A 24875-nucleotide genomic window follows, 5' to 3' on the forward strand; every position below is an offset into this window, starting at 1 on the left:
CCAAATCAGCAAAGGAGAAGTCAAACTCTCACTCTTTGCAGATGATATGATACTTTATGTGGAAAACCCAAAAGACTCCACCCCAAAACTGCTAGAACTAATACAGGAATTCAGTCAAGTGTCAGGACATAAAATCAATGCACAGAAATCAGTTGCATTTCTATACACCAACAATGAGACAGAAGAAAGAGAAATTAAGGAGTTGAGCCCATTTGCAATTGCACCCAAAACCATAAGATACCTAGGAATAAATCTAACCAAAGAGGCAAAGAACCTGTACTCAGAATACTATAGAATACTCATGAAAAATTGAGGAAGACACAAAGAAATGGAAAAACGGTCTATGCTTATGGATTGGAAGAACACATATTGTTAAAATGTCTGTGCCACCTAGGGCTATCTACACATTTAATGCAATCCTTATCAAAATACCATCAACTTTTTTCACAGAAATGGAACAAAGAATCCTAAAATTTGTATGGAACATGAAAAGACCCCGAATAGCCACAGGAATGTTGACAAAGAAAACCAAAGCCGATGGCATCACAATTCCAGACTTCAAGCTCTATCACATAGCTGTAATCATCAAGACAGTATGGTGCTGGCACAGAAACAGACACATAGATCAGTGGAACAGAATAGAGAACTCAATAATGGACCCTCAACTCTATGGTCAACTAATCTCTGACAAAGCAGGAAAGACTATCCAATGAAAAAGACAGTCTCTTCAACAGATGGTGTGGGGAAAATTGGACAGCCACATGTAGAAGAATGAAACTGGACCATTTCCTTACACCATACACAAAGTAGATTGGAAATGGATGAAAGACTAAATGTGAGACAGGAATCCATCAAAATCCTTGAGGAGAACACAGGCAGCAACCTCTTTGCCGTCAGCCACAGCAACTTCTTCTTAGACACATCGCTAAAGCAAGAGAAGCTGGGGCAAAAATGAGCTATTGGGACTTCAAGATGGGGCACAGTCAACAAAACCAAAAGACCACCGACAGAATGGGAGAAGATATTTGCAAATGACACACCAGATAAAGGGCTAGTATCCAAAATTCATAAAGAACTTATCAAACTCAACACCCAAGGAAAAACAATCCAGTGAAGAAATGGGCAGAAGACATGAACAGACATTCTGCAAAGAAGACACCCAAATGACCAGTAGACATACGAAAAAGTGCTCAACGTCACTCAGCATCAGGGAAATACAAATCAAAACCACAATGAAATACCACCTCACACCAGTCAGAATGGCTAAAATTAACAAGTCAGGACACGACAGATGTTGGCGAGGATGCAGAGAAAGGGGAACTCTCTTATACTGTTGGTAGGAATGCAAGCTGGTGCAGACACTCTGGAAAACAGTATGGAGGTTCCTCAGAGAGTTGAAAATAGACCTACCCTACAACCCAGCAATTGCACTACTGGGTATTTACCTCAATGATACAAACGTAGTAATTTAAGGGACACCTGCACCCCAATGTTTATAGCAGCAATGTCCACAATAGCCAAACTATGAAAAGAGCCCAGATGACCATCGACAGATTGAATGGATAAAGAAGATGTGGTATATATATATATACAGTTGAATATTATGCCGCCATCAAGAAAATGAAATCTTGGGGTATGTGTTGTGGTGAGTGCTGTGTATTGTGTAAGACTGATGAATCACAGACCTGTACCCCTGAAACAAATAATACGTTATATATTAATAATAAAAAAATAAAAACAAATGGCAACCATCACTTGGCATCAGGGAAATACAAATCAAAACCACAATGAGATAACACCTCACACTGGTCAGAATGGTTAAAATGAATAATTCAGGAAACAAGAGATGTTGGTGAGGATGTGGAGAAAGGGGAGCCCTCTTAACACTGTTGGTGGGAATGCACACTGGTACAGTCACTGGAAAACAGTATAGAGGTTCCTCAAAAAGTTAAAAATAGAAGTACCCTGTGACCCAGCAATTGCACTTCTAGGTATTTATGGAAAGGATACAAACATGGTGATTCAAAGGGGCACGTGCACCCCAATATTTATAGCAGCAGTGTTCACAATAGCCAAATTATGGAAAGAGTCCAGATGTCCATTGACACATGAATGGATAAGGAAGAGGTGGTGTGTATATATATATATACACACAATAGTCAATGGACTATTACTCAGCCATCAAAACGAATGAAATCTTGCCATTTGCAGTCACATGGATGAAGTAGAAGGTATTATGTTATGGTAAGCAAAGTAAGTCAGACAGACACATACCGTATGATTTCATTCATATGTGGAATTTAAGAAACAAAACAGATGAACATAGCGGAAGGGAAGGAATAATAAGATGAAAACAGAAGGAGGCAAACCATAACAAACTGAGGGTTGCTGGAGGGGAGGTGGGTGGGAGGATGGGGTAATTGGGTGATGGACATTAAGGAGGGCACTTCACGTAATGAGCACTGGGTGTTCTATGCAACTGATGTATCACTAAATTCTACCCGTGAAACGAATAATACACTATATGTTAACTAAATTGATTTTAAATAAAAATTAAAAAAAAGATGTATCCCGGGGTGCCTGGGTGGCTCAGTCATTGAGCGTCTGCCTTCAGCTCAGGTCAGGATCCCAGGGTTCTGGAATCGAGTTCTGCATCGGGCTCCCTGCTCAGCGGGAAGCCTGCTTCCCCCTCTCCCACTCCCCCTGCTTGTGTTCCCTCTCTTGCTGTGTCTCTCCGTGTCAAATAAATAAAATCTTAAAAAAAAAAAAAGTTGTATCCCCAAGATCTTGAAATGCCCACATTGGGTTTCCAGTACTGTGCAGAATTCCCATGATAAATCGTTCACTTGACCATAGGCAGAGAGCTGCTAGTCTGGCTGAAATGGGGTTTGAGGAGCTGATCCCATATACCAGCCTCCTAGAATGAGTTCCTCAAAGTGAGTCATGACCTCCTATCAGTGGGCTTTTGGGGTCACTGGAACAGAATTAGAGCCACTAAATTCTGGAGTCTAATTCTAATTATGTTCTAATTTAAAATATTTCTTTTTAGAGAAAGATATAACTAAGATTATATAATGGTTTTCTCTTATTTGCAGGTTTATAAGTAAGTTTAGTCTCCAGATGTTCTACAGTAAGAAAATGTAGTTTAATATTCAGAAAAATTATTGTTTTCCCATTTTCACTGAAGGAATGCTGTTGAGCCTGTGTATATATGATCCAAAATTTTACACTGTTAAGAATGAAGATGAGCTCATTGGAAATTCCTTAGATTATTTTTATTTTATGAATAATTAAAGGGAGACTCGAGGTCCAGGCCTCTGCCAAGTGTTATGAGAGTGTGTTAAAGCTAAAATTGTTTTAAGTGAGAAATTAGAGCGAGAGAGAAATGAAGCAAGGTGGAAAAAACAAACAATTGGGATACACAGAAAAAAAATTAGAATTTTGTAGAAGAACTGGGGGAGACAGATAAATTCTTTATCTAAATTGGGATTTTACTGGAATTAGTAAGTAGTAAAGAAGGTGAAAATAGATACTAAGTACTTAGGAATTCTCTATCATAAAAGTTTGTTGAAAGATGCAAGGATTTTGAAATACTGTTACACTGCAGTATAATACACTTTGAAGAGTTGAATAAGACAAGGGCTTGCTTAATCTAGAAAGTATGAATATATTAGTAAATATTATTGTTTTTAATTTCTCATATGAAAAATAATGTCACGGTCTGGGTATGGGATTTTACTGTTTTATTAAATCTGGAGAAATTTGATCCTCTTTAAAGGAGAACAAGGCCTCATATGGTTCAGGTTCCCTTTATGATTTTCTGCAACCGCCACATGTAGATGTGTAAAATAAATTTGAGAACTCTTTATTATTTCTGTGATATTTTAAAAATAGAATGCAGATCTGTAAGTGAATCTGTTAGTCATGCTCTTGGCCTAAGCCAGTATTTCTAAATCATCTTCTTGATAGGTAGTCCTTTAAAAAAATAAAAAGGAAAAAGCATAATCACCAAATTATGAACTTTCCAGTTATTGGGGATAGAGGGAAGTTTTTCTCTCCTTGATTATTTAAAGCTAGGCAGTTTAGAGTTAACTTTCTGGCTCAGTGTTTGGCTATATGGCTTCAGACTAGTTGAGCCAGCGTGGGTTTAAGTTTTCATTCTTGCTCTTGAATGCAGCTCCATGATTATGAGCTGTAAGATGTTGGGCAAGTTGTCTGATCTCTCTTTGCTGCAGTTTCCTCATTTATAAAATGGCACTGATAATAGATGTGGTTAGTACCTACCTCATAGGATAAAAATGATGTGACAAATGAAACACCTCATGGCCTGCTTCACAGTATATACTGAATAAATGTTAGCTGCTGTTGGTGGCGACATTGCAGCAAAACAAGACAAAGATCTGAGTCTGTAATGAGGTAGTCAGTAGCTGATTACAAGAGGTTTGGGAAGAATTCTTTTCTGTTTTGCAGTTGTCATTTATGTATAAAAGTCCAGCCCAGCAATTTATATTTTCTAATCATCTGTCAAAGCCTGTCAGAACCACAAAGGGTGTATGTTTAGGGATTACTGCTTTTAAAAAATACCACCTTTTGTTTTTAAAATATAGACCACCGTCTTGTCGGTGCCCAGACAGAATTGGTGTGAATCAAGAGATACCTACTTTCTTGTGATTTTTTCTTTATCGTATTTTTTGAATGTAATACCTGATTATGTACGTGCAATGTATTTGAGGTTTAAAGCACAATGATACACTGAGTACCTCCAACCCACTATGCAGTCCGGCAGCTAGAATGTTAACAGTACTGCCCATGGACTGCCATTCTACAGCCTTCCTTGCTGCCCTGTCCCACCACCCAGGGCTGGCCTGGATTTTGTGTTTGATTTCTTTGCCCTTTAAAAACAGTTTTCTCGGAGATGCGTATGTTTTTAAATAATATATTTAGTTTGGCCTATTTTGACCTTAATAATACATAATATCACTTTATGTAGTCTTTTGAGACTTTGATTTTTTTCACCCAACAATAGGCTTCCCACGTTTATTCATATTATTGTGTGAACTAGTGGCCAGTCGTTTTCAGTGCTATATAATATTCCGTTACGTGAATATATGTTTTATTTATTATTATCTTGCCAAGGGACATTTTCTTTCTGCTTCTTTTTTTAGTCATATTTCTGGGTGAAATAGCTGAAGGCAATTAGGAATATACTTATCTTGATGAGCACTGAGCAACATGTAGAATTATTGAATCTTATAAACCTGAAACTACTATAACATTGTATGTTTACCATGCTGTAATTAAAAAAAAGTATAAATAAGTATTGCTGCTATGAACATATTCCTGTTCAGGGTTCCTGGTGTACATGTATAAAGGTTTCCCTACAGCAGTTACCTAGGAATGGGAAGTGCCTGCTGATAGGTCAACGTTATCTACTGTTGACTTGTTTTTCAAACAATTTATAACAATTTATGTTCCTGCAGCAGCATATAATCATTTTTTTGGTGGGGTGTAATTTATATACCATAAAATTTGCCTATTTTAAGTGTATAATTCAATAAGTTTTATGTAATCATCACTTTGACTCCAGTCTTAGAGCATTTGTGTCACCTCCAAAAGCATCCTAATGCTGACGTATATTCTCTTGAGCACTTAATATTGTTCATCTTCTTACTTATTATCAGTCTCGTTCCTGTAAAATATCTTCTGGGAATTGGCATTTCTCTGATTGCAAATGATGTACAATATCTTTTCATGTCTTTATTGGCTATTTATGTTTCCTCTATTGTGAAACATCCTCTGCCTATTATTCTATTAGATTGTTTGACTTTTTCTTATTATTTGGAGTTTTAAAAATGTACTCTGGATACCAAAACTGTGCCAGTTATATTTGTTGAATTATTTGCTTCAGTTGTGGCTTGATCCTTTCACTTTTCTGTTTCTTTTGATTTTTGTCTTTTTTTTTTAAGATTTGATTTATGTATTTATTTTAGAGAGAGAGAGAAAGAGACAGTGCAAGTGGAGGGAGAGAAAGGGACAAGGAAGCTCCGTGCTGAGCACAGAGCCCAACAGGAGGCTCGATCTCATGACCCTAAGATCATGACCTGAGCTGAAATCAAGAGTCTGATGCTTAAGTGACTAAACCACCCAGGTGCTCCTCTTGTGTGTGTGTGTGTGTGTGTGTGTGTGTGTGTGTGTTAAGAGATGAATTTAAATTCTAGCACCTGAAGCTATACAAGTTTATACTTTTATCAAGTTCATGGGACTGTTGTACACATTAAATAAAGCGGCAGCTATATCGTACCACTTAGTATGTCAGAATCAAGAACATACTTTTGAATTGCTTAAACACAATCTGCAGAATTAGAAACAAAATTATAAGCTGCTCACAGTTATACTAATTGTCAAGTAGATGTTTTACATTTAATAGTTGATATAGCAGTCAGTGTCTAATAGGGGATGTTGAAAGTGAGTTCAGATTTTCATCCTGTTATATTCAATGTGAAAGTATCTCGAGTAGGTATGTGACTAGCCAAAGGTGGGTACCACTAGGACCAGATGGTAAAGTTCTACCACAGTTTCTGTAATTTTCACTGATTTTTTCTTTGCCAGTTAGAAAATGAGCAGCAAGAGTGAATACTTTTTTACATATATACAAGATATGCTGTGAAAGCATATTTGTTTACAAACATAAAAATAGTAGCTTTTGATCAGAAAATAATGAATAAAGATATATAGCAAAACATTAATCATTTCTGACCTTAGAGAGACCAATTTCATATTTTATTACTTCAAAAAATATGGTTAGTTTTTTTTTGAATCCCTTGTCCAGAATTGTTTGAAAAGGAAGACAGACAAAATATTTATTTTTACTCTCAACATGGCTATGAAGAGTTAAATTAAAAATGAAGAACATTGAAGTAAGTCCAGAATAAGCTCATATATTTGGCCACATAGAATTATTATCATCTTCAAGGGTAGGTGTAATAATGAAGACTTTATAAGCAGTTTTTAGTCCATAAATACAATAGCCATGTTGGTATGTTGGCCATTTGGAAAATAAAAGCTGCAGCATCAGTAAAGGTCTGAGATGTCTCTGTTTTGTAGATTCAGTTCAGCATATTTAAGGTTAACTAAAGTTGACATCAAAATTTTTAGAGATAAGTGTATTTACAGTGTCTTTTAATGAACAAAGATTTTAATTTTAATGTGATAGATTTTAACAGTCTTTTTCATTTAATTTAGTTTTTGAATATTTTTAAATAATATTTTCTTATATTATGTTAGTCACCATACAGTACAACCCTAGTTTTTGATGTAAAGTTTGATGATTCATTACCTGTGTATAACACCCAGTGCACCATGCAATATCTGCCCTCCTTAATACCCATCACCAGCCTATCCCATTCCCCCACCCCCCTCCCCTCTGAGGCCCTCAGTTTGTTTCCCAGAGTCCATAGTCTCTCATGGTTCATTCCCCCTTCTCTTTACCGCCCCCCCTTTCTTCTTTCCTTTCTTCTACTACCGATCTTCCTACTTCTTATGTTCCATAAATGAGTGAAACCATATGATAATTGTTTTTCTCTGCTTGACTCATTTCTCTTAGCATTATCTCCTCCAGTCCCGTCCATGTTGCAGCAAATGTTGAGAAATCGTACTTTCTGATAGCTGAGTAATATTCCATTGTATATATGGACCACATCTTCTTAATCCAGTCATCTGTTGAAGGGCATCTCGGCCCCTTCCACAATTTAGCTAATGTGGACAATGCTGCTATGAACATTGGGGAGCATATGGCCCTTCTCATCACTACATCTGTATCTTTGGGGTAAATACCCAGTAGTGCAATGGCTGGGTCATAGGGTAGCTCCATTTTTAACTTTTTAAGGGACCTCCACACTGTTTTCCAGAGTGGCTGTACCAACTTGCATTCCCACCAACAATGTAGGAGGGATCCCCTTTCTCCACATCCTCTCCAGCAATTGTTGTTTCTTGCCTTGTCCATTTTTGCCATTCTAACTGGCGGTATCTCAAGGTGGTTTTGATTTGAATTTCCTTGATGCCTAATGATTTTGAACACTTTTTCATGTGTCCGTTAGCCATTTGTATGTCTTCATTGGAAAAGTGTCCGTTCATAACTTCTGCCCATTTTTTGACTTGTTTATTTGTTTCTTGTGTTTGAGAAGTTCTTTGTAGATCTTGGATACCAGTCTTTTATCTGTAGTGTCATTTGCAAATATCTTCTCCCACTCTGTGGGCTGCCTCTTAGTTTTTTGACTGTTTCCTTGCCTGTGCAGAAGCTTTTTATCTTGATGAAGTCCCACAAGTTCATTTTATCTTTTGTTTCTCTTGCCTTTGGAGATGTGTCATGAAAAAAGTTGCTGTGGCCGATGTCAAAGAGGTTGCCGCCTATGTTCTCCTCTAGGATTTTGATTGATTCCTGTCTCACATTGAGGACTTTCATCCATTTGGAGTTTATCTTTGTGTATGGTGTGAGAGAGTGGTCAAGTTTCATTCTTTTACATGTAGCTGTCCAATTTTCCCAGCACCATTTATTGAAGAGACTGTCTTTTTTTCCACTGGATGTTTTTTCCTGCTTTGTCAAAGATTAGTTGCCCAAAGAGCCGAGGGTCCATTTCTGGGTTCTCAATTCTGTTCCATTGGTCTATGTGTCTGTTTTTGTGGCAGTACCATGCTGTCTTTGTGATCACAGCTTTGTAGTACAACTTGAAATCTGGCATTGTAACGCCCCCTGCTTTGTTTTTCCTTTTCAACAATTCCTTGGCGATTCATGGCCTTTTCTGGTTCCACACAAATTTAAGGGCTGTTTGTTCCAGTTCTTTGAAAAATGTCATTGGTATTTTGATCGGGATAGCATTGAAAGTGTAGATTGCTCTGGGTAGCATAGACATTTTAACTATGTTTATTCTTCTGATCCACGAGCATTGAATATTTTTCCATCTTTTTGTGTCTTCTTCAATGTCTTTTGAGAGTGATCTGTAGTTTCTAGAATATAGATCCTTTACGTCTCTGGTTAAGTCAATTCCTAGATAACGTATGATTTTTGGTGCTATTGTAAATGGAATGGATTCCCTAATTTCTCTTTCTTCAGTCTCATTGTTCGTGTATAGAAATGCAACTGATTTCTGAGCATTGATTTTGTATCCCGCCACGTTACTGAATTGCTCTATATCTTCTAGTAGTTTGGGGGTGGATTCTTTTGGGTTTTCCATATAGAGTATCCTGTCATCTGCGAAGAGAGACAGTTTGACTTCTTCTTTGCCGATTTGGATTCCTTTGATCCCTTTTTGTTGTCTGATTGCTGTTGCAAGGACTTCTAGTATTATGTTGAATAATAATGGCGAGATTGGGCATCCTTGTCGTGTTCCTGATCTTAAGGGAAAGGCTTTCAGCTTTTTCCTGTTGAGAATGATATTCGCTGTAGGCTTTTCATAGATGGTTTTTATGAAATCGAGGAGTGTACCCTCTATCCCTACACTCTGAAGTGTTTTAATCAGGAAAGGATGCTGTATTTTGTCAAATGCTTTTTCTGCATCTATTGAGAGAATCATATGATTTTTGAATTTTTCTTTCAGACCGCGATCGATTTGTGAATGTTGAACCACCCTTGCGATCCCACTTGGTCATGATGGATAATCCTTTTAATGTACTGTTGGATCCTATTAGCTAGGATATTGTTGAGAATTTTGGCGTCCATATTCATCAGGGAAATCGGTCTGTAATTCTCCTTTTTGATGGGGTCTTTGCCTGGTTTGGGGATCAAGGTAATATTGGTCTCATAGAATGAGTTTGGTAGTTTTCCTTCTGTTTCTATTTTTTGAAACAGCTTCAGGAGTATAGGTGTTATTTCTTCTTTGAATGTTTGGTAGAATTCCCCGAGGAATCCATCAGGCCCTGGACTCTTGTTTTTGGGGAGGTTTTTGATCACTGCTTCATTCTCTTCATAATTAATTGATCTGCTTAAAAAATCACTTTCTTCCTGTTTCAATCCTTATAGTTTATAGGTTTCCAGGAAGGCATCCGTTTCTTCCAGGTTGCTTAATTTATTGGCATAAAGCTGTTGGTAAAAGTTTCTAATGATCCTTCCTATTTCATTGGTGTTGGTTGTGATCTCTCCCCTTTCATTCATAATTTTATTAATATGGGTCCTTTCTCTATTCTTTTGAATAAGTCTGGGCAGTGGCTTATAGATCTTATTTATTCTTTCAAAGAACCAGCTTCTAGTTCTGTTGATCTGCTCTACTGTGCTCCTGGTTTCTAATTCATTGATATCTGCTCTAATCTTGATCAACTGCCTTCTCGTGCGTGGGTTAGGCCTGTTCTTCTGTTCCAGCTCCAGTTTCTTGAGGTTAGAATATAAAAACTGCATTTTAGATTTTTCTGTTCTTTTGGGTGAGGGTTGGATGGCTATTTGTTATGAATTTTTTTCTCTCCTGAGACTGTGAGAACCCTAGATATACTTATTGTTCTAAGTATTACTTCACTTTCAGATTTTCTGTCTCGTCATCTTTCTGTACTGCACTGTGTGGTAAGACCTTAAATTTTATCTTCTCGTTAACTACCTCTCTTGTTTAAACCTTTTATTGCATTTTTAGTTTAATAATGATGTATTTCCTTTCTGGCAGTCCACCCCTTCCTCCAGATCTGATAGTCATTCCAAGTAGTTTATGTTACGAGCTTGTCTTTGTGATTCCATATTTTATTTCTTTAAATATTTCATGTTCTTTAGAGTCTCTTTGGTAATTCTAATGTCAACAGCTCTTGCTGGAGATGGTTCTAATGCTTTGTCAGCAGGTTTTGCTTACTTTGTCCAATGTTGCCTTGCCTTCCTGTGTGTTTGGTGATCTTTGGTTTTATGCTTTGACTTGATCTTAATTTGTGAAAAATTTATAGGTTTAAATGGAGGATGCTTTTCTCTCAGGAGGGTTGGGATTGCTTCTGCCTGGAACTAGGGGCACATTAACCTAACCTGAAACCCTTAATAGTCCAAACTCAATGCAGGAGTCCCAGGCTCTCTGCAGTCTTTTATTTGACTGGGCATTTCTGCCTTTTTCTTCTCTCCCCTTTTTCTTTTCATACTCATAATTACCTTTTAATGGTGAACAGTCTTGTGTTTTTTTTATGGTGCTTTTGTTAAAGAATTTTTTTGTTTGTTTCTTTCAAAACTCATTCTACATTGGTTATTGTCTAGACTTTTAGAAAGAAAAGGCACTGCTATAAAATTGTAAGTATTTTGGTGTATAAAAATGTAAAGGGAAAAGAGGTCTGTTTTATTTTTATTTATTTTATTAAAAAAATTAAAAAGTTTATTTAAATTCCAGTTAGTTAACATACAGTGTAATATTAGTTTCAGGTATACAATATAGTGATTCAACAATTCCATTCATCACCTGGTGCTCATCATGATAAATGTACTCCTTAATCCACATCACCTATTTAACCCATCCCCACACCCACCTCCCCTCTCGTAACCATCAGTTTGTTCTCTGTAGTTAAGAGCCTGTTTTTTGGTTTATCTCGCTCTTTTTTTTCTCCCTTTGCTCATTTGTTTTATTTTTTAAATCCACATATGAGTGAATCAAATGGTATTTGTCTGACTGACTTATTTCACTTAGGATAATACTCTTTAGTCCCATTCATGTCGTTGCAAATGACAAGATTTCATTCTTTTTTATGGCTGAGTAATATTCATTCTGTCATCTATCTATCTATCTATCTGTCTGTCTATCTATCTATCTATCATCTATCTATTTATCCATGTACCACATCTTCTTCATCCATTCACCATGTGATGGACACTTGGGCTGTTTCTGTAATTTGACTATCATAGATAATGATGCTCTAAACGTTGGGATGCATGTATTCTTTTGAATTAGTATTTTTGTATTCTTTGGGTAAATACCTAGAAGTGCAATTGCTGGATCATAGGGTAGTTTTGTTTTTAACTTTTTGAGGAAAGGAGGTCTGTTTTAAAACTAGAAAGTTCAGAGAATGTGAGACTTTTATGTAAAGAAAGAAAAAGGGCTATCATGTCACATGTTGTAATGAACTTTAAACAAAATGAATTTCACATGGGTCTAATTTTATTCTTATTGTGTAAAGATCTATAGGAAATCCTCAGTCTATTTTAAAATGTGGATCAGAACTTTCATTTTAGTTATGGAAAGGTACAATTTTCACACATTACTGTGTAAAATGGATTGAATTTTGAAGTCTTTAAAGCACTAACCAAGTTTTATTTTTCTTTCTCTGTGTGCATTACCTTTGAGACTTCAAGGACTTGTTTAAGCCATATGAATTAGTGGCAGTAGTTTACATTAGCCTAGCTCTAAGTTCCCAGTGAATTAGTGGAGATTGGTGTATGGTCTTTTGTTAGGTGTTGGGTCGACTGGGCTGTGACAGGGTCATTAAAAGTGATGGTATGAGGGCTTCAGAGGGGCGGGGGTGGGGGAATGGGATAGACTGGTGATGGGTAGTAAGGAGGGCACGTATTGCATGGTGCACTGGGTGTGATACGCAACTAATGAATCATTGAACTTTACATCAGAAACCAGGGATGTACTGTATGGTGACTAACATAATATAATAAAAAAACATTAAAATAAAAAAATAAAATAAAATAAAATAAAATAAAATAAAATAAAATAAAATGAGGATCCAGGACAAAAAAAAAAAAAAATACGGAGCAACCAGAACTCTCATATTTTGCGGGTAGTCATGTGAAACCATTAGTCAGTTTTCTATAAAGTTAAGTATACACTTATCATATAACCCTGGAAAAGCACTCTTAGATATTCATCCCAAGCAAACAACAGCATACGACCATAAAATCTTGTATGTGAACATTCATAACAGGGTTACTCATAATAGCCCCAAACTGTAAACAACCCAAATGTCCATCAACAGGAGAACGAATAGACAAATTTGAACTATCCATACAGTGGTGTACTAGCCAGGAATAAAAAGGAATTAACTCTAGATACACACACAACACTCAAAATATTATGTTCAGTAAGATATTAGGTAGTCACATAGGAGGGCATCCTATATGACCCCTTTTATATGAAATACCAGAAAAGAAAAAAACTGATCTATAGTGCCTGGGGCCAGGGGTGGTGGGGGGAGGGATTGACTGCAAAGGGGGCACAGGGAAACTCTGGGGTCATGGACATGTTCCATGCTTGGGTTGTGGTGGTGATTATATTTGTCAAAACTCATCAATTTATACACTTAAAATGGGTCTTTTTTTTTTTTTTTCAAAGGCAGTAAATTTGCTTTCAAAGCCCACAGTAAAAAAAAAAGGGGGGAGGGATGGTAAAAGCCAAATGAGGCAAAGCATAATCTTTTAAAAAATACTTAAACATTAGTATTTTATTTCATTAGTTTAAGTAGAGATACCTAAAAAGTTTAAAAATACTGCATAGTGCACATTACGTGCTAATGAGAAACACCATATCATAATACTGAATTATAAAAATGGAACCAACTCCAGTATTTCTGAAGGGATTGATTACAAAGAATTATGATTTGCTAGACAGACAATATATTTGCTGCTGAGAAGACTGGCTGGTCTAAGTCTCAAACAAGGAGGCCTGTTAAATTACTGACCATCTTATCTCCATCCGTAAAATGAGGGTATTTTGCTAGCATGGGAATTATCTCAGTGCATGTTAGGTCTCTGCATTAATAAAATAATTGCTGAATAACTGCACTAGTTTTTTGGTAGATATCAGATATAAAGAAAATGTTGTTTTTCTTTTTTTAAAGCTTGTTTACTAATTTTTAAAGATTTTTTTGCGTACATCACTTTGTTTCTTCTTAACAATCTGATGGGGGATGCAAATCTTGTTACTAGGTATGAGTTGTCCCCAATTCTGCAGTTAATAGGCTTTGAGAAAGGTAATTTAAATAGGTGCTAGCTGTGTTAGCTCTTGTAAAGACCAAGAGCACAACATAACTTAGTGACGACATTTCTGTGTTAGAAGAAATACTCTAATTTGGCTTATCTGTATTTTTTTTTTTATAACCTCATTTGAATCAGGAGCAGACTGGAAAGCTTTTACAGTAATAATTTCTTTCAGTATTTTCTGAGTCTTACAGCATCCAGGAGGTGGATCTTCTTTTTTTAATAAGTGGATTTTCAATGAAATGGTGTTTTCCCCTTAAAATTCTTAACATTTCAGAATTTTCTGTTGGTCATTGTGAGTCCACTTTAGAGCTGGGCATGTGCCACTGAAACTCAGGAGAGAGATTGGGGGTTCATAACATTGTTTGAAAAGTAACCCCAAGGGTGTAACACTGAAGGTGCTGAGGATGATGGCAGGAGATGGGGTGGGGAGAGAAACGTGGTTGGATGTTGATAATGTTGAGGATAGAATATAACAGAGTGATGACAATGAAGATGTGGAAAGCCCTAAGTGAGAGATTAACAGGTCAGTGTTTAGAACTAATTTTGGAAAAGAAGAGCCATATGGATTCTTCTACTGTATGAAGGGTGCCATAAAAATATAATTAGTAATAGTGAGTGTGTCAATTTATCAGTTATTGTTCTATGGCCACCCAGCTTTTGTGTAAAGCAAATGAGAAAGCAGTCCCTGAAATATGTAAAATAGAGTGAAGAAGTTCTTGACTGGTTTGAGTCTTCAGTTGGAAGTGTTTCAGTGGTCATGCAGGGCTTTTTTTACATGATTGTTGTTGATACTGTAGCAGTTTCTCATATTTACAGGCAAGTGATTTTAACTCTTCTACTTTGTGGACAAAGCAGAATGTATAGTCAGGTTGACCTTGGTGCATTACAGCTCACTGAATTGTCACTTGGCAGGTGTGCATATTGTCAATGCCTGTCATTTGGCAGGTGTGCATGGTGTGGCTAAATTCTTGCACAGCTTTCTTCTGCCCTCTTTTCATTCTTAATCCTGGCTATTGTTTTGCAGAGGCTTGTCTGAAGAAGTTACATAGCTTTGTTCAGGACTGTTTTGCCTAAACCTGTGTGCTACGTTCCACTGATCTGTGCTTGGTTATTCAGTTTTCATAATCACTCAGGCTTTGCATTTTACCATTTTACTTTGTGTCTTTCTGTTCATTTGCATATTGGATTTCTACACAGTGATGGAATGGGAGGACAACATGTATATGGAGAGTAGATTCCTGTCATGACACTTGCACAATTTCACTCTGGTTACTGGACACGTTTATACAATACCTGACATTGTTATTTAGTGTTGGGGAAATGTATGATTAGTTTTAAAAATCTGAGCAGTGTCTCTGCCCCAAGCTCACAGTCACTAACTTTGTATTTATGGCCTATCTCCAAAACTCCTTCCTCCTTCATCACTTTTAAATTATTACAATAAATGTGAACTCTTTAATGCCTGCTACCTTTTTGCAGAAGTGGCCACAGATGTATTTTGTTTGACCCACATGGTTTTAAAAGTTGGTTAATACCACATAAAATTTGGATTTGGGGCTTCTCTTAAAAGATCAGAAGATCTGGCAGCATTTCTAGTGACAGCAGTAGACAGGACCTGAGTAACGTCTGTTCTTGTTAGACAGGATAGTAAATGTCTCCAAATGGGTAGGGTCTCCCTGTTTGGGAGGGGAGTAGGGTCTCCAAATGGTCTCCCCACCTCTTTGACTTACACCTGGCGGCTTCACTCACTGATGTTACGTGCTGGGCTCTTTGGGCACCTGAATTTGTAGCTCCTGCTTTGTCGCCCAGCTCTTCACTTCCTGCTGTGAACTTTGGAACATGCTGCTGACAGTTCTCTTTGAGGTGAGGGGGGCCCTGAACCCCAGGGAATACCACTCAAGCTGTGGTCCTGAAACCCCTTCCCATGTTTTTGAAAGAAAAATTGAGTTAGAATGGAAATTTAAAAAAATATTTTCATATGTATTTTGTAATCTTATCTTTACAGTTGTCCTATGAGGTAAGCAGGTCTGGATTTATGTATTCTTGGGAAGACTTAGGACCCTACTTCTGCTGGCAAGGATATAATTTTTTAAAGTAGTTCCAGTTAGAGACTGGGCCTTTACTATGGCTGTTTCAAGGTGGTCACAGTCTTGTCATGGCCTAGTTGGCAGATTTGAACTCTGGTCACTGCTCTGCCACAAATGACCATTGAGAAGCTATCAGATCCTATAACCCTCGTAAGTACTGGAGCCAATATTTCATCAGAGAGCTTTTGACTCCTGTACAGCATGTTGCTTTTCTGAGATTGTGTCATTCTTTGAGATAGAAGTTCTTCATTTCATTTTGTTATTTGCTGGGTGAGGGCAGAAAGAGTGTATGTATTAACCTTGATTTTCATAAGTTTGCTAATTTGTCTTTTGTCTTAGAAAAACCTTTATGTAGGCTTTGATTGATGTACCTTCATTTTTTTCCCCAAAGATTTATTTATTTGAGGGGCGCCTGGGTAGCTCAGTCAGTTAAGTGTCTGCCTTTGGCTCAGGTCATGATCCCAGGGTCCTGGGATTAAGTCCCACATGGGGCTCCCTGCTCAGCAGGAAGTCTGCTTCTCCCTACCCTCCTTTCATTTGTACTCCCTCTCTCTCTCTCAAAAATAAATAAAAATAATAGATTTTATTTATTCGAGAGAGAGAAATAGAGACCACAAAGGGGGAGGCAGGTGCAGGCAAAGGTGAGAGGGAGAAGCAGACTTCTTGTTCAGCAGGGAGCCGGATGTGGGGTTTGATCCGAGGACCCTGAGAAATGATCTGAGCTGAAGGCAGATGCTTAACTGACTGAGCCACCCAGGTACCCCATGCCTTCATTTTTACATACTTTTTTTTTTTTTAAAGCCCATTCTCTGGTTATCAGTATATTTTGGTAGTTTTAAAAGTTTGATCATGTCTTCTGTGTTTTCTTCCTAGTTTTAACCTCTTCGTATATCTTCATTTAAAAATACCTTTTGGGGAAGGTTTTAATTGCATTAAATTTACACTATCTCTATGTGTTTTTAGGTGGCACAATCAAATTACATATGTATATTATGACAATAGATGTTACCATAGTCCAGCCACACCCTCATATACCCTGGGTTTTGAAATGCCATCACAGCTGTGGCTCAGATTATTTTCTCTTTTACTACTGAGTTATTTGGGCTGAGGCATTTAAGGAGCAGTTTACTATGATCCTTCCCTGAATGTGCTGTCCCACACAGCATGATTTTATGGAATTTTAATGTATTATATAAACAAAATTCCATGGTTAAGCAATATTTGGGGAATTTGGAGTTAAACAGAGTTAAGCAGACTTTCTTATACTAGGGCCTTTCACATCCTTTGGAGTACCTCTCAGCGCTGTGACTCTCTCTAAGAGGAGGAGAAAAAGAAGCCATAGTTTCACCATAGCCTCTGGTAGGACTAATGTCCCACTGGAAATATTTTGGGAAAAATTGGTTTACTATGAGTTTTGCATTATTTCTCTGTGTTAAGTGGGAATGGCTCGTTGTTGGTGAGGTTTCTCACATGGCATGTTATTGCTGTGTCATCCTTCAGTCTTCCAGTGACTGAGTGCAGTCACTGTAGGGGGAGTCACAGATGTGCACAGTCCCAAGGAGAGGATGCTTATTGTCCTACCTATGGCCTATTTCAGGGATGCAGGCTCAGAGTGCAAGGGCCAGGAACTCAAACTTGGTACTATCTCTCTGTGGAGATGTATAAATGCATTGTTCCTGTTCTGATGTTACTCCCTCTGTGAAATCCAAAGCCTGGCTCTGGTTATGGTGATGAAGACTTAAGACTTCTTTCAGACTGCCATCTGATTCCTGATAGGTGGAAGATAGATTGAAAGGAAAAATCCTTCGTAAACTTCTCAATTATGTATATGTGCACAAATCATTGGCCAATTGTGAATTATTTCAAAAAACCTGACAGATGCAGGGTAAATAGACAAATGGAACAGGACAGGCCCAGAATGCCAAATGGGTGATTGGAGTGAAGGGAGTGGGAGCTGGCAGGTAATGTCTGCCCAGTGGAAGTCAGGTGAATTACAAATATTACTCAAGCATCTGCTGAAAGCTGTGTGGGAGAGCTTTATTTGAGGGGTTGGAATCTGGGAATAGGCATTTGTCTATGAACTTGGGCTGGTCTGCAGACTTTCTGCTACGACTCGATGGCTGTAAGCTTTGAATAGTTGGGCAAATTTTGACCTGGCATGTGGGGCTTGTTTGCAGCTAGGGTCTTTTTGGAGACTGCTTTTACACTAAATGAGTTCTGTTACCACCTCAGCAAAAGTAAAGCAGGCTTGCATTTTAAGCTTTGCCAGTGTTCGTGTAGGATGGCTGTACCTGTGGGTGGGAAGAATATGGGAACTCGATGGGTTTGCCCATCCTAAATCCAGGGTTTGCTCCTTGGGTCTTTGTTGAGGAGGCTGACGGAAGAGGATGAGAGGTTTTATTTTAAGATGATCAGAACTGGAAGCATAGAGTTTAGGCTTAGGAATCTGATTTAGGTTTATCTTTGCTACCTAATACTAGCTAAGAGTATTAGTTTTTCCATTTGCTCATTTAGGTATAATGTTACCTATTTTACAGGATTGTTTTGAATAGGTATAGTATGTATGTATGTATAATGTAATGGGGTAGAGCATGGTATAACACTTGTCTAAATAATAGACTAGGGGTACTCCTTGTCTAGATCTGTGAGGGCGACCTGGACTCTTCAGTGTTTGAGCAGAGCCTGTCCTTGGTAGCAGGTAGGTAGTTCATTCAATAGTAGAGAACACAATTTGGAGAAGGAATTTTGAAGCAGTAAAATTTATTTTTAGTCTCTGTTATGCCAGTTACTCTTAATATAACCTCTTTAGTTGAAATGATAGGACTTTTTATTTTAGTAAAAGAAATTAAGTTTCAGCATTATGGCAACTGTGGCTCTGCTCAGAAGGAAGTACTACAAATATGTTACTTGTCCATTAATGGAAAGAACCACTAGTGAATTTCACAGGACTTTATTATCACTTATCTCGTTGTCTGGGGAGGCTTTCCAGTAAGATTTATTAGAGAATAGTGGAGATGTTTATTTCATAGGTTCTAAGAAATAGTAGGTGTTATTTTCCAAAGATTTTGTGTCTGTTAGTCTGTACTCTGAGCAGCTCTAGGAAGATGTAGTAGCTGTCATGTTTTCATGAAGAAAGACTGGAAGCTCAGAAAGTCTTAGTGATTTTTGCCCTGGTCAGTGGCAGAGCTGGGGCTATAATCTGGGTCTTCTCTCAGCACTCTTTCTTCTCTACCTTCCCCTTGGAGCTGCAGGTCAAGGGATGTCAAGGGATTCAGCCTCAGTGATTTCTGAAAGATAATGTCAGTCAGAAATAAAGAAGAATTCTCCAAATATAGGAATTTCAGAGGAATAGTTCTTAAATTTGCAAGCTCGTTCAGTTTAAAATGATTCCTATAATATGGTGCTCATTTATTACTTTAGATTCATTGCCTCAGTAATGACTTTCAAATAGGACTCTATTATTAGAGTGATTGGACCGAGGTCTGACTAAAGTTAAGAGACTGCGTCACTATAAATAGAGTGAGATAAAACATTTTATAGAATTTGATTTAATTTTTATGAGGTCTTATAAGTTGGAACCTAGGATCTTCTCTCAAAAGATACTTTGACCAATTTCCAAATAGCAACTTCCCACTATGGGGTCTAAGTTGTAGATAGACTGGCTGCTTAGGGGGATTGGGGAATTAAATTATTTCCTTTGGGACTTTTAATTACGTTACCTGAGGCAGAGCTTCAGTAACTGCTGCATCAATAATTTTCCTAACCCAAAGCTTGAGGACGTAAGATTAGCAGAGAATTGTCTAAGACCAAAATGAAAACAGAACAGCCCAGGAAGTTTTTAGTGTGTAAGGGAAGTACTGGATGTGGTTGTCTGTGTGGTCATTGGCAGTCACTGGAGAAGGCCTTATCAGTGTAGAGGAACACATCGAACACCCTTCTTTAATAGCACCACGAGGAGATTGAAATGGATTTAAAGGCATTGCAGTTTCCTCATGATTGCATAGAAATGGGCCCAATCTCTAATCTTTATGTTTCATTATGAGAAAGGCATGCAGGAAAAATACACAGTTTGTAAAGATCTTAAGCAATTGTGAGTTATAATTGAATAATCGGTAAGTTCTAATAAAACCAGAATCTTTTCCTATCACCATAACTCTAGTACCAGTGACCCTTTTCTCTCTATCATCACCATTATTCCTATAAAACTAGATTTCCCCAGCAATTTTATCATTTGGATAAGTATTTTTTTTCAGTTATTCTGTGTTTAAAACTTCCCATCAACATAAGAAGTTACTATTTAGTTGAAGGAACAGTAAAAGCACAATGATCTGGTTTAGAAGAATGCTAAGAGCTTTCCCCATAATTAGAGGTGGGATTTTTAGGAAATGATGTATCACATGCTAAAATTGAAATGAATAGGGATGAGAGTGGGAGCACAGAAGATATATTTTGCCATTGGTATCTTGAGATGATGTCTGACGTTGAACATGACTTCTAAATTAATGTACAAATAAACAAATAAACTAAAAAGCAAAAGACTATCTCCCCCCTCGAATAAAAGGTATGCCAAAGATGGAAATCATATTCTTTGAATCAGTGATTTTTTGTTAACAACAACTGAGGGGTGGAGCCTTACCTTACACTTCTATTTGGAATCAGGAAGTTTTTTGCTATACTTTCATGCTAATGTTCACATATAACCGCATTATGCCAGTAGTTATTTTGGATAATTTATAATTGATATATCACCTGAATAATGATTGCTTTATTTTTCATTTCTCAGTAAATTAAAATATACAGTGTGATAATTTTGGCACATGACAGTTTGATTAGTAAATGTTGTTTTATTAGCTTATTAATGTTTGATTTTTTTTTTTCCTCTCTCTCCTGGTTCCAGGGTGTGGACGAATGGAACATAGCTCGCCTAAATACAGTCTTGGATGTGGTTGAAGAAGAGTGCGGTATTTCTATAGAAGGTGTAAATACCCCTTATCTCTATTTTGGCATGTGGAAAACCACATTCGCATGGCACACCGAGGATATGGACCTCTACAGCATTAATTATCTCCACTTTGGAGAGCCCAAGTCTTGGCAAGTTACATGTTTAATATTCATTTGCTTAGGAGTTTTGAAATTTGGGCAATACGAACCTACTGAAGAGGATTTTCTTCCCTTATCTGGTGAATTCAGATTTATATGAATTGAAAGTTTTTTTTTTTTTTTTAAGATTTTATTTATTTATTTATTTGACAGAGAGAGAGACAGCCAGCGAGAGAGGGAACACAAGCAGGGGGAGTGGGAGAGGAAGAAGCAGGCTCATAGCGGAGGAGCCTGATGTGGGGCTCGATCCCATAACGCCAGGATCACGCCCTGAGCCGAAGGCAGACGCTTAACTGCTGTGCCACCCAGGCGCCCCTATGAATTGAAAGTTTTTGAGTGTAATAATTGATTGTCTCCCATTCTGCCCCTGGTTTTGCTCAAAACCATAAAGCTAGTAGTGACTGGTATATCCAAAGTGGCTTGCAGAGCATTTTGTGGGGGATGGATTGATAGATATTGTAGTCTTGAAGAATTTTGTTAGGCATTTTTACTTCTCTGAGCATTTGCTGGAAGGTATGGTGGAAATAGTTAAGAGTGAAAGTTGATTTCATTGATGTTGAGTATTAGATAATAATAATGATCATCTGGTCCAGCCTCTTCTAAATAAATGACAAGAGTGGGAGAGGAAGGATGAATCAGGAGGCTTGTTACTGCTCTCCAGGTGATGGGTGTGGGGAAAAGAATGTTATTGTTAATATGTGTTCTTAACTTGCAATTTCCTGTGTTTGTGAGCCTCTTTCCTCATCTTTCTGAGCAATGACTTAAAGATGTACCACTTTGTAAAATCACGTAGTATATTCTTATGTACTTGTTAGTACACATATGTAATTGTTAGTCAGTCACCCTGGGATCTTTTGTGGTTAGCCAGTTTCATGTTTTGAACTTGTTTTTGTGGGTTTTACTCTTAGGGAAATTTAAGTATCAGTTCTTTTTTCTATAATACACGTATGTGCGGGAAAACACAGAGGCATATGAAGCATGACCTTGACCAATCCAGGAAAGATGATGTTTCAGATGGATGTGAACATGACAGGATGCTCTTCAGGTGCTTGTGTCAGCCCAGTAGCTTTCTTGCCTCCAAGTTAAAGATAATGGCCTCTTTCCAAGTTCTCCTGCTTGATTAGGTGTTGAGATGCAGTAATTTGGGGATAATCTCCACCTCCATTTTGCCATTATTACTTGCCCTTGAGGTTTTATCATGTATTGAGATGTTAAGTTGTAAATTTTCTCCAAAAAATTCAGATATAGCAAAACTTCCTAATGATCAAAATGACATGTACTTGGAAGGCAAGTTTTAGGTGAAGAGCAGAGTTCTTAGGTAGGACGTACAAGAAAAATCCAGGCAGTTCTCATTTCTTATGGAGTTTTGTGATCTAAAAAAAGTTATGGGGAAGCTGTTTAACTCATTTTAAAGTTTTTTTTTAATAATAATTTTTTATTAAGTTATGTTAGTCATCAAACAGTATATCCTCAGTTTTTGAAGTAGTGTTGCATGATTCATTATTTGCGTATAACACCCAGTGCACCATGGAATGTGTGCCCTCCTTAATACCCATCACCAGTCTATCCCAGTCCCCCACCACCCTCCCCTCTGAAGCCCTCAGTTTGTTTCCCAGAGTCCATAGTCTCTCATGGTTCATTCCCCCTTCTGTTTACCCCCCTTTCATTCTTCCCTTCCTTCTCTTACCGATCTTCCTGCTATTTCTTATGTTCCATAAATGAGTGAAACCATATGATAATTGTCTTTCTCTGCTTGACTTATTTCACTTAGCATAATCTCCTCCAGTCCTGTCCATGTTGCTGCAAATGTTGGTAATAGTTCTTTCTGATGCCTGAGTAATATTCCATTGTATATAGGGACCACATCTTCTTAATCCAGTCATCTGTTGAAGGGCATCTCGGCCCCTTCCACAATTTAGCTAATGTGGACAATGCTGCTATGAATATTGGGGTGCATATGGCTTTTCTTTTCACTACATCTGTATCTTTGGGGTAAACACCCAGTAGTGCAATGGCTGGGTCATAGAGTAGCTCCATTTTTAACTTTTTAAGGGACCTCCACACTGTTTTCCAGAGTGGCTGTACCAACTTGCATTCCCACCAACAATGTAGGAGGGATCCCCTTTCTCCACATCCTCTCCAACAATTGTTGTTTCTTGCCTTGTCCATTTTTGCCATTCTCACTGGCATAAGGTGGTATCTTAGTGTGGTTTTGATTTGAATTTCCCTGATAGCTAATGATTCTGAACATTTTTTCATGTGTCTGTTAGCCATTTGTATGTCTTCATTGGAAAAGTGTCCGTTCATAACTTCTGCCCATTTTTTGATTTGATTATTTGTTTCTTGGGTATTGAGTTTGAGAAGTTCTTTGTAGATCTTGGATACCAGTCTTTTATCTGTAGTGTCATTTGCAAATATCTTCTCCCATTCTGTGGGCTGCCTCTTAGTTTTTTGACTGTTTCCTTGCCTGTGCAGAAGCTTTTTATCTTGATGAAGTCCCACAAGTTCATTTTCTCTTTTGTTTCTCTTGCCTTTGGAGATGTGTCATGAAAAAAGTTGCTGTGGCCGATGTCAAAGAGGTTGCCGCCTATGTTCTCCTCTAGGATTTTGATTGATTCCTGTCTCACATTGAGGACTTTCATCCATTTGGAGTTTATCTTTGTGTATGGTGTGAGAGAGTGGTCAAGTTTCATTCTTTTACATGTAGCTGTCCAATTTTCCCAGCACCATTTATTGAAGAGACTGTCTTTTTTTCCACTGGATGTTTTTTCCTGCTTTGTCAAAGATTAGTTGCCCAAAGAGCCGAGGGTCCATTTCTGGGTTCTCTGTTCTGTTCCATTGGTCTATGTGTCTCTTTTTGTGCCAGTACCATGCTGTCTTTGTGACCACAGCTTTGTAGTATAGCTTGAAATCCGGCAACGTGATGCCCCCAGCTTTGTTTTTCCTTTTCAACAATTCCTTGGCGATTTGGTGCCTTTTCTGGTTTCACACAGATTTAAGGGCTATTTGTTCCAGCTCCTTGAAAAATGTCATTGGTATTTTGATCGGGGTGGCATTGAAAGTGTAGATTGCTCTGGGTAGCATAGACATTTCAACTATGTTTATTCTTCCGATCCATGAGCATTGAACGTTTTTCCATCTTTTTGTGTCTTCTTCAATGTCTTTCAAGAGTGATTTGTAGTTTGTAGAATATAGATCCTTTACGTCTCTGGTTAAGTCAATTCCGAGATAATGTATGATTTTTGGTGCTATTGTAAATGGGATGGATTCCCTAATTTCTCTTTCTTCAGTCTCATTGTTCGTGTATAGAAATGCAACTGATTTCTTTTTTTTTTTTTTAAATTTTTTTTAAGATTTTATTTATTTGACGGAGAGAGACAGCCAGCGAGAGAGGGAACACAAGTAGGGGGAGTGAGAGAGGAAGAAGCAGGCTCCCAGCGGAAGAGCCTGACATGGGGCTCGATCCCAGAACTCCGGGATCACGCCCTGAGCCGAAGGCAGATGCTTAACAACTGAGCCACCCAGGCGCCCCATGCAACTGATTTCTGAGCATTGATTTTGTATCCCGCCACATTACTGAATTGCTCTATACCTTCTAGTAGTTTGGGGGTGGAGTCTTTTGGGTTTTCCATATAGAGTATCATGTCATCTGTGAAGCGAGACAGTTTGACTTCTTCTTTGCCGATTTGGATACCTTTGATCCCTTTTTGTTGTCTGATTGCTGTTGCAAGGACTTCTAATACTATGTTGAATAATAATGG

At 37.8% G+C, this 24875-nt stretch overlaps 1 protein-coding gene across 8 annotated transcripts in view; it reads left to right on the plus strand.

The window, feature by feature from the left end:
* KDM4C (lysine demethylase 4C) overlaps nt 1-24875 on the plus strand; it is a 430083-nt gene that overhangs the window by 71547 nt on the left and 333661 nt on the right. For 7 of the 8 annotated variants that reach the window (XR_005835179.1, XR_005835180.1, XM_040631435.1 and 4 more), the window contains one exon: nt 20912-21105. Coding sequence is in view for 6 of the 8 variants with exons in the window: in XM_040631435.1 (XP_040487369.1) it covers nt 20912-21105 (194 nt within the window). In the remaining 2 variants the exon portion in view is untranslated. Of the gene's footprint in view, nt 1-450; nt 495-20911; nt 21106-24875 lie in introns of those variants that run through there. The other variant, XM_040631439.1, reaches the window with a different exon arrangement.

This window comes from Ursus maritimus, unplaced genomic scaffold (assembly GCF_017311325.1).
Source record: "Ursus maritimus isolate PB19 unplaced genomic scaffold, ASM1731132v1 scaffold_17, whole genome shotgun sequence".
Taxonomy (NCBI): Eukaryota; Metazoa; Chordata; class Mammalia; order Carnivora; family Ursidae; genus Ursus; species Ursus maritimus.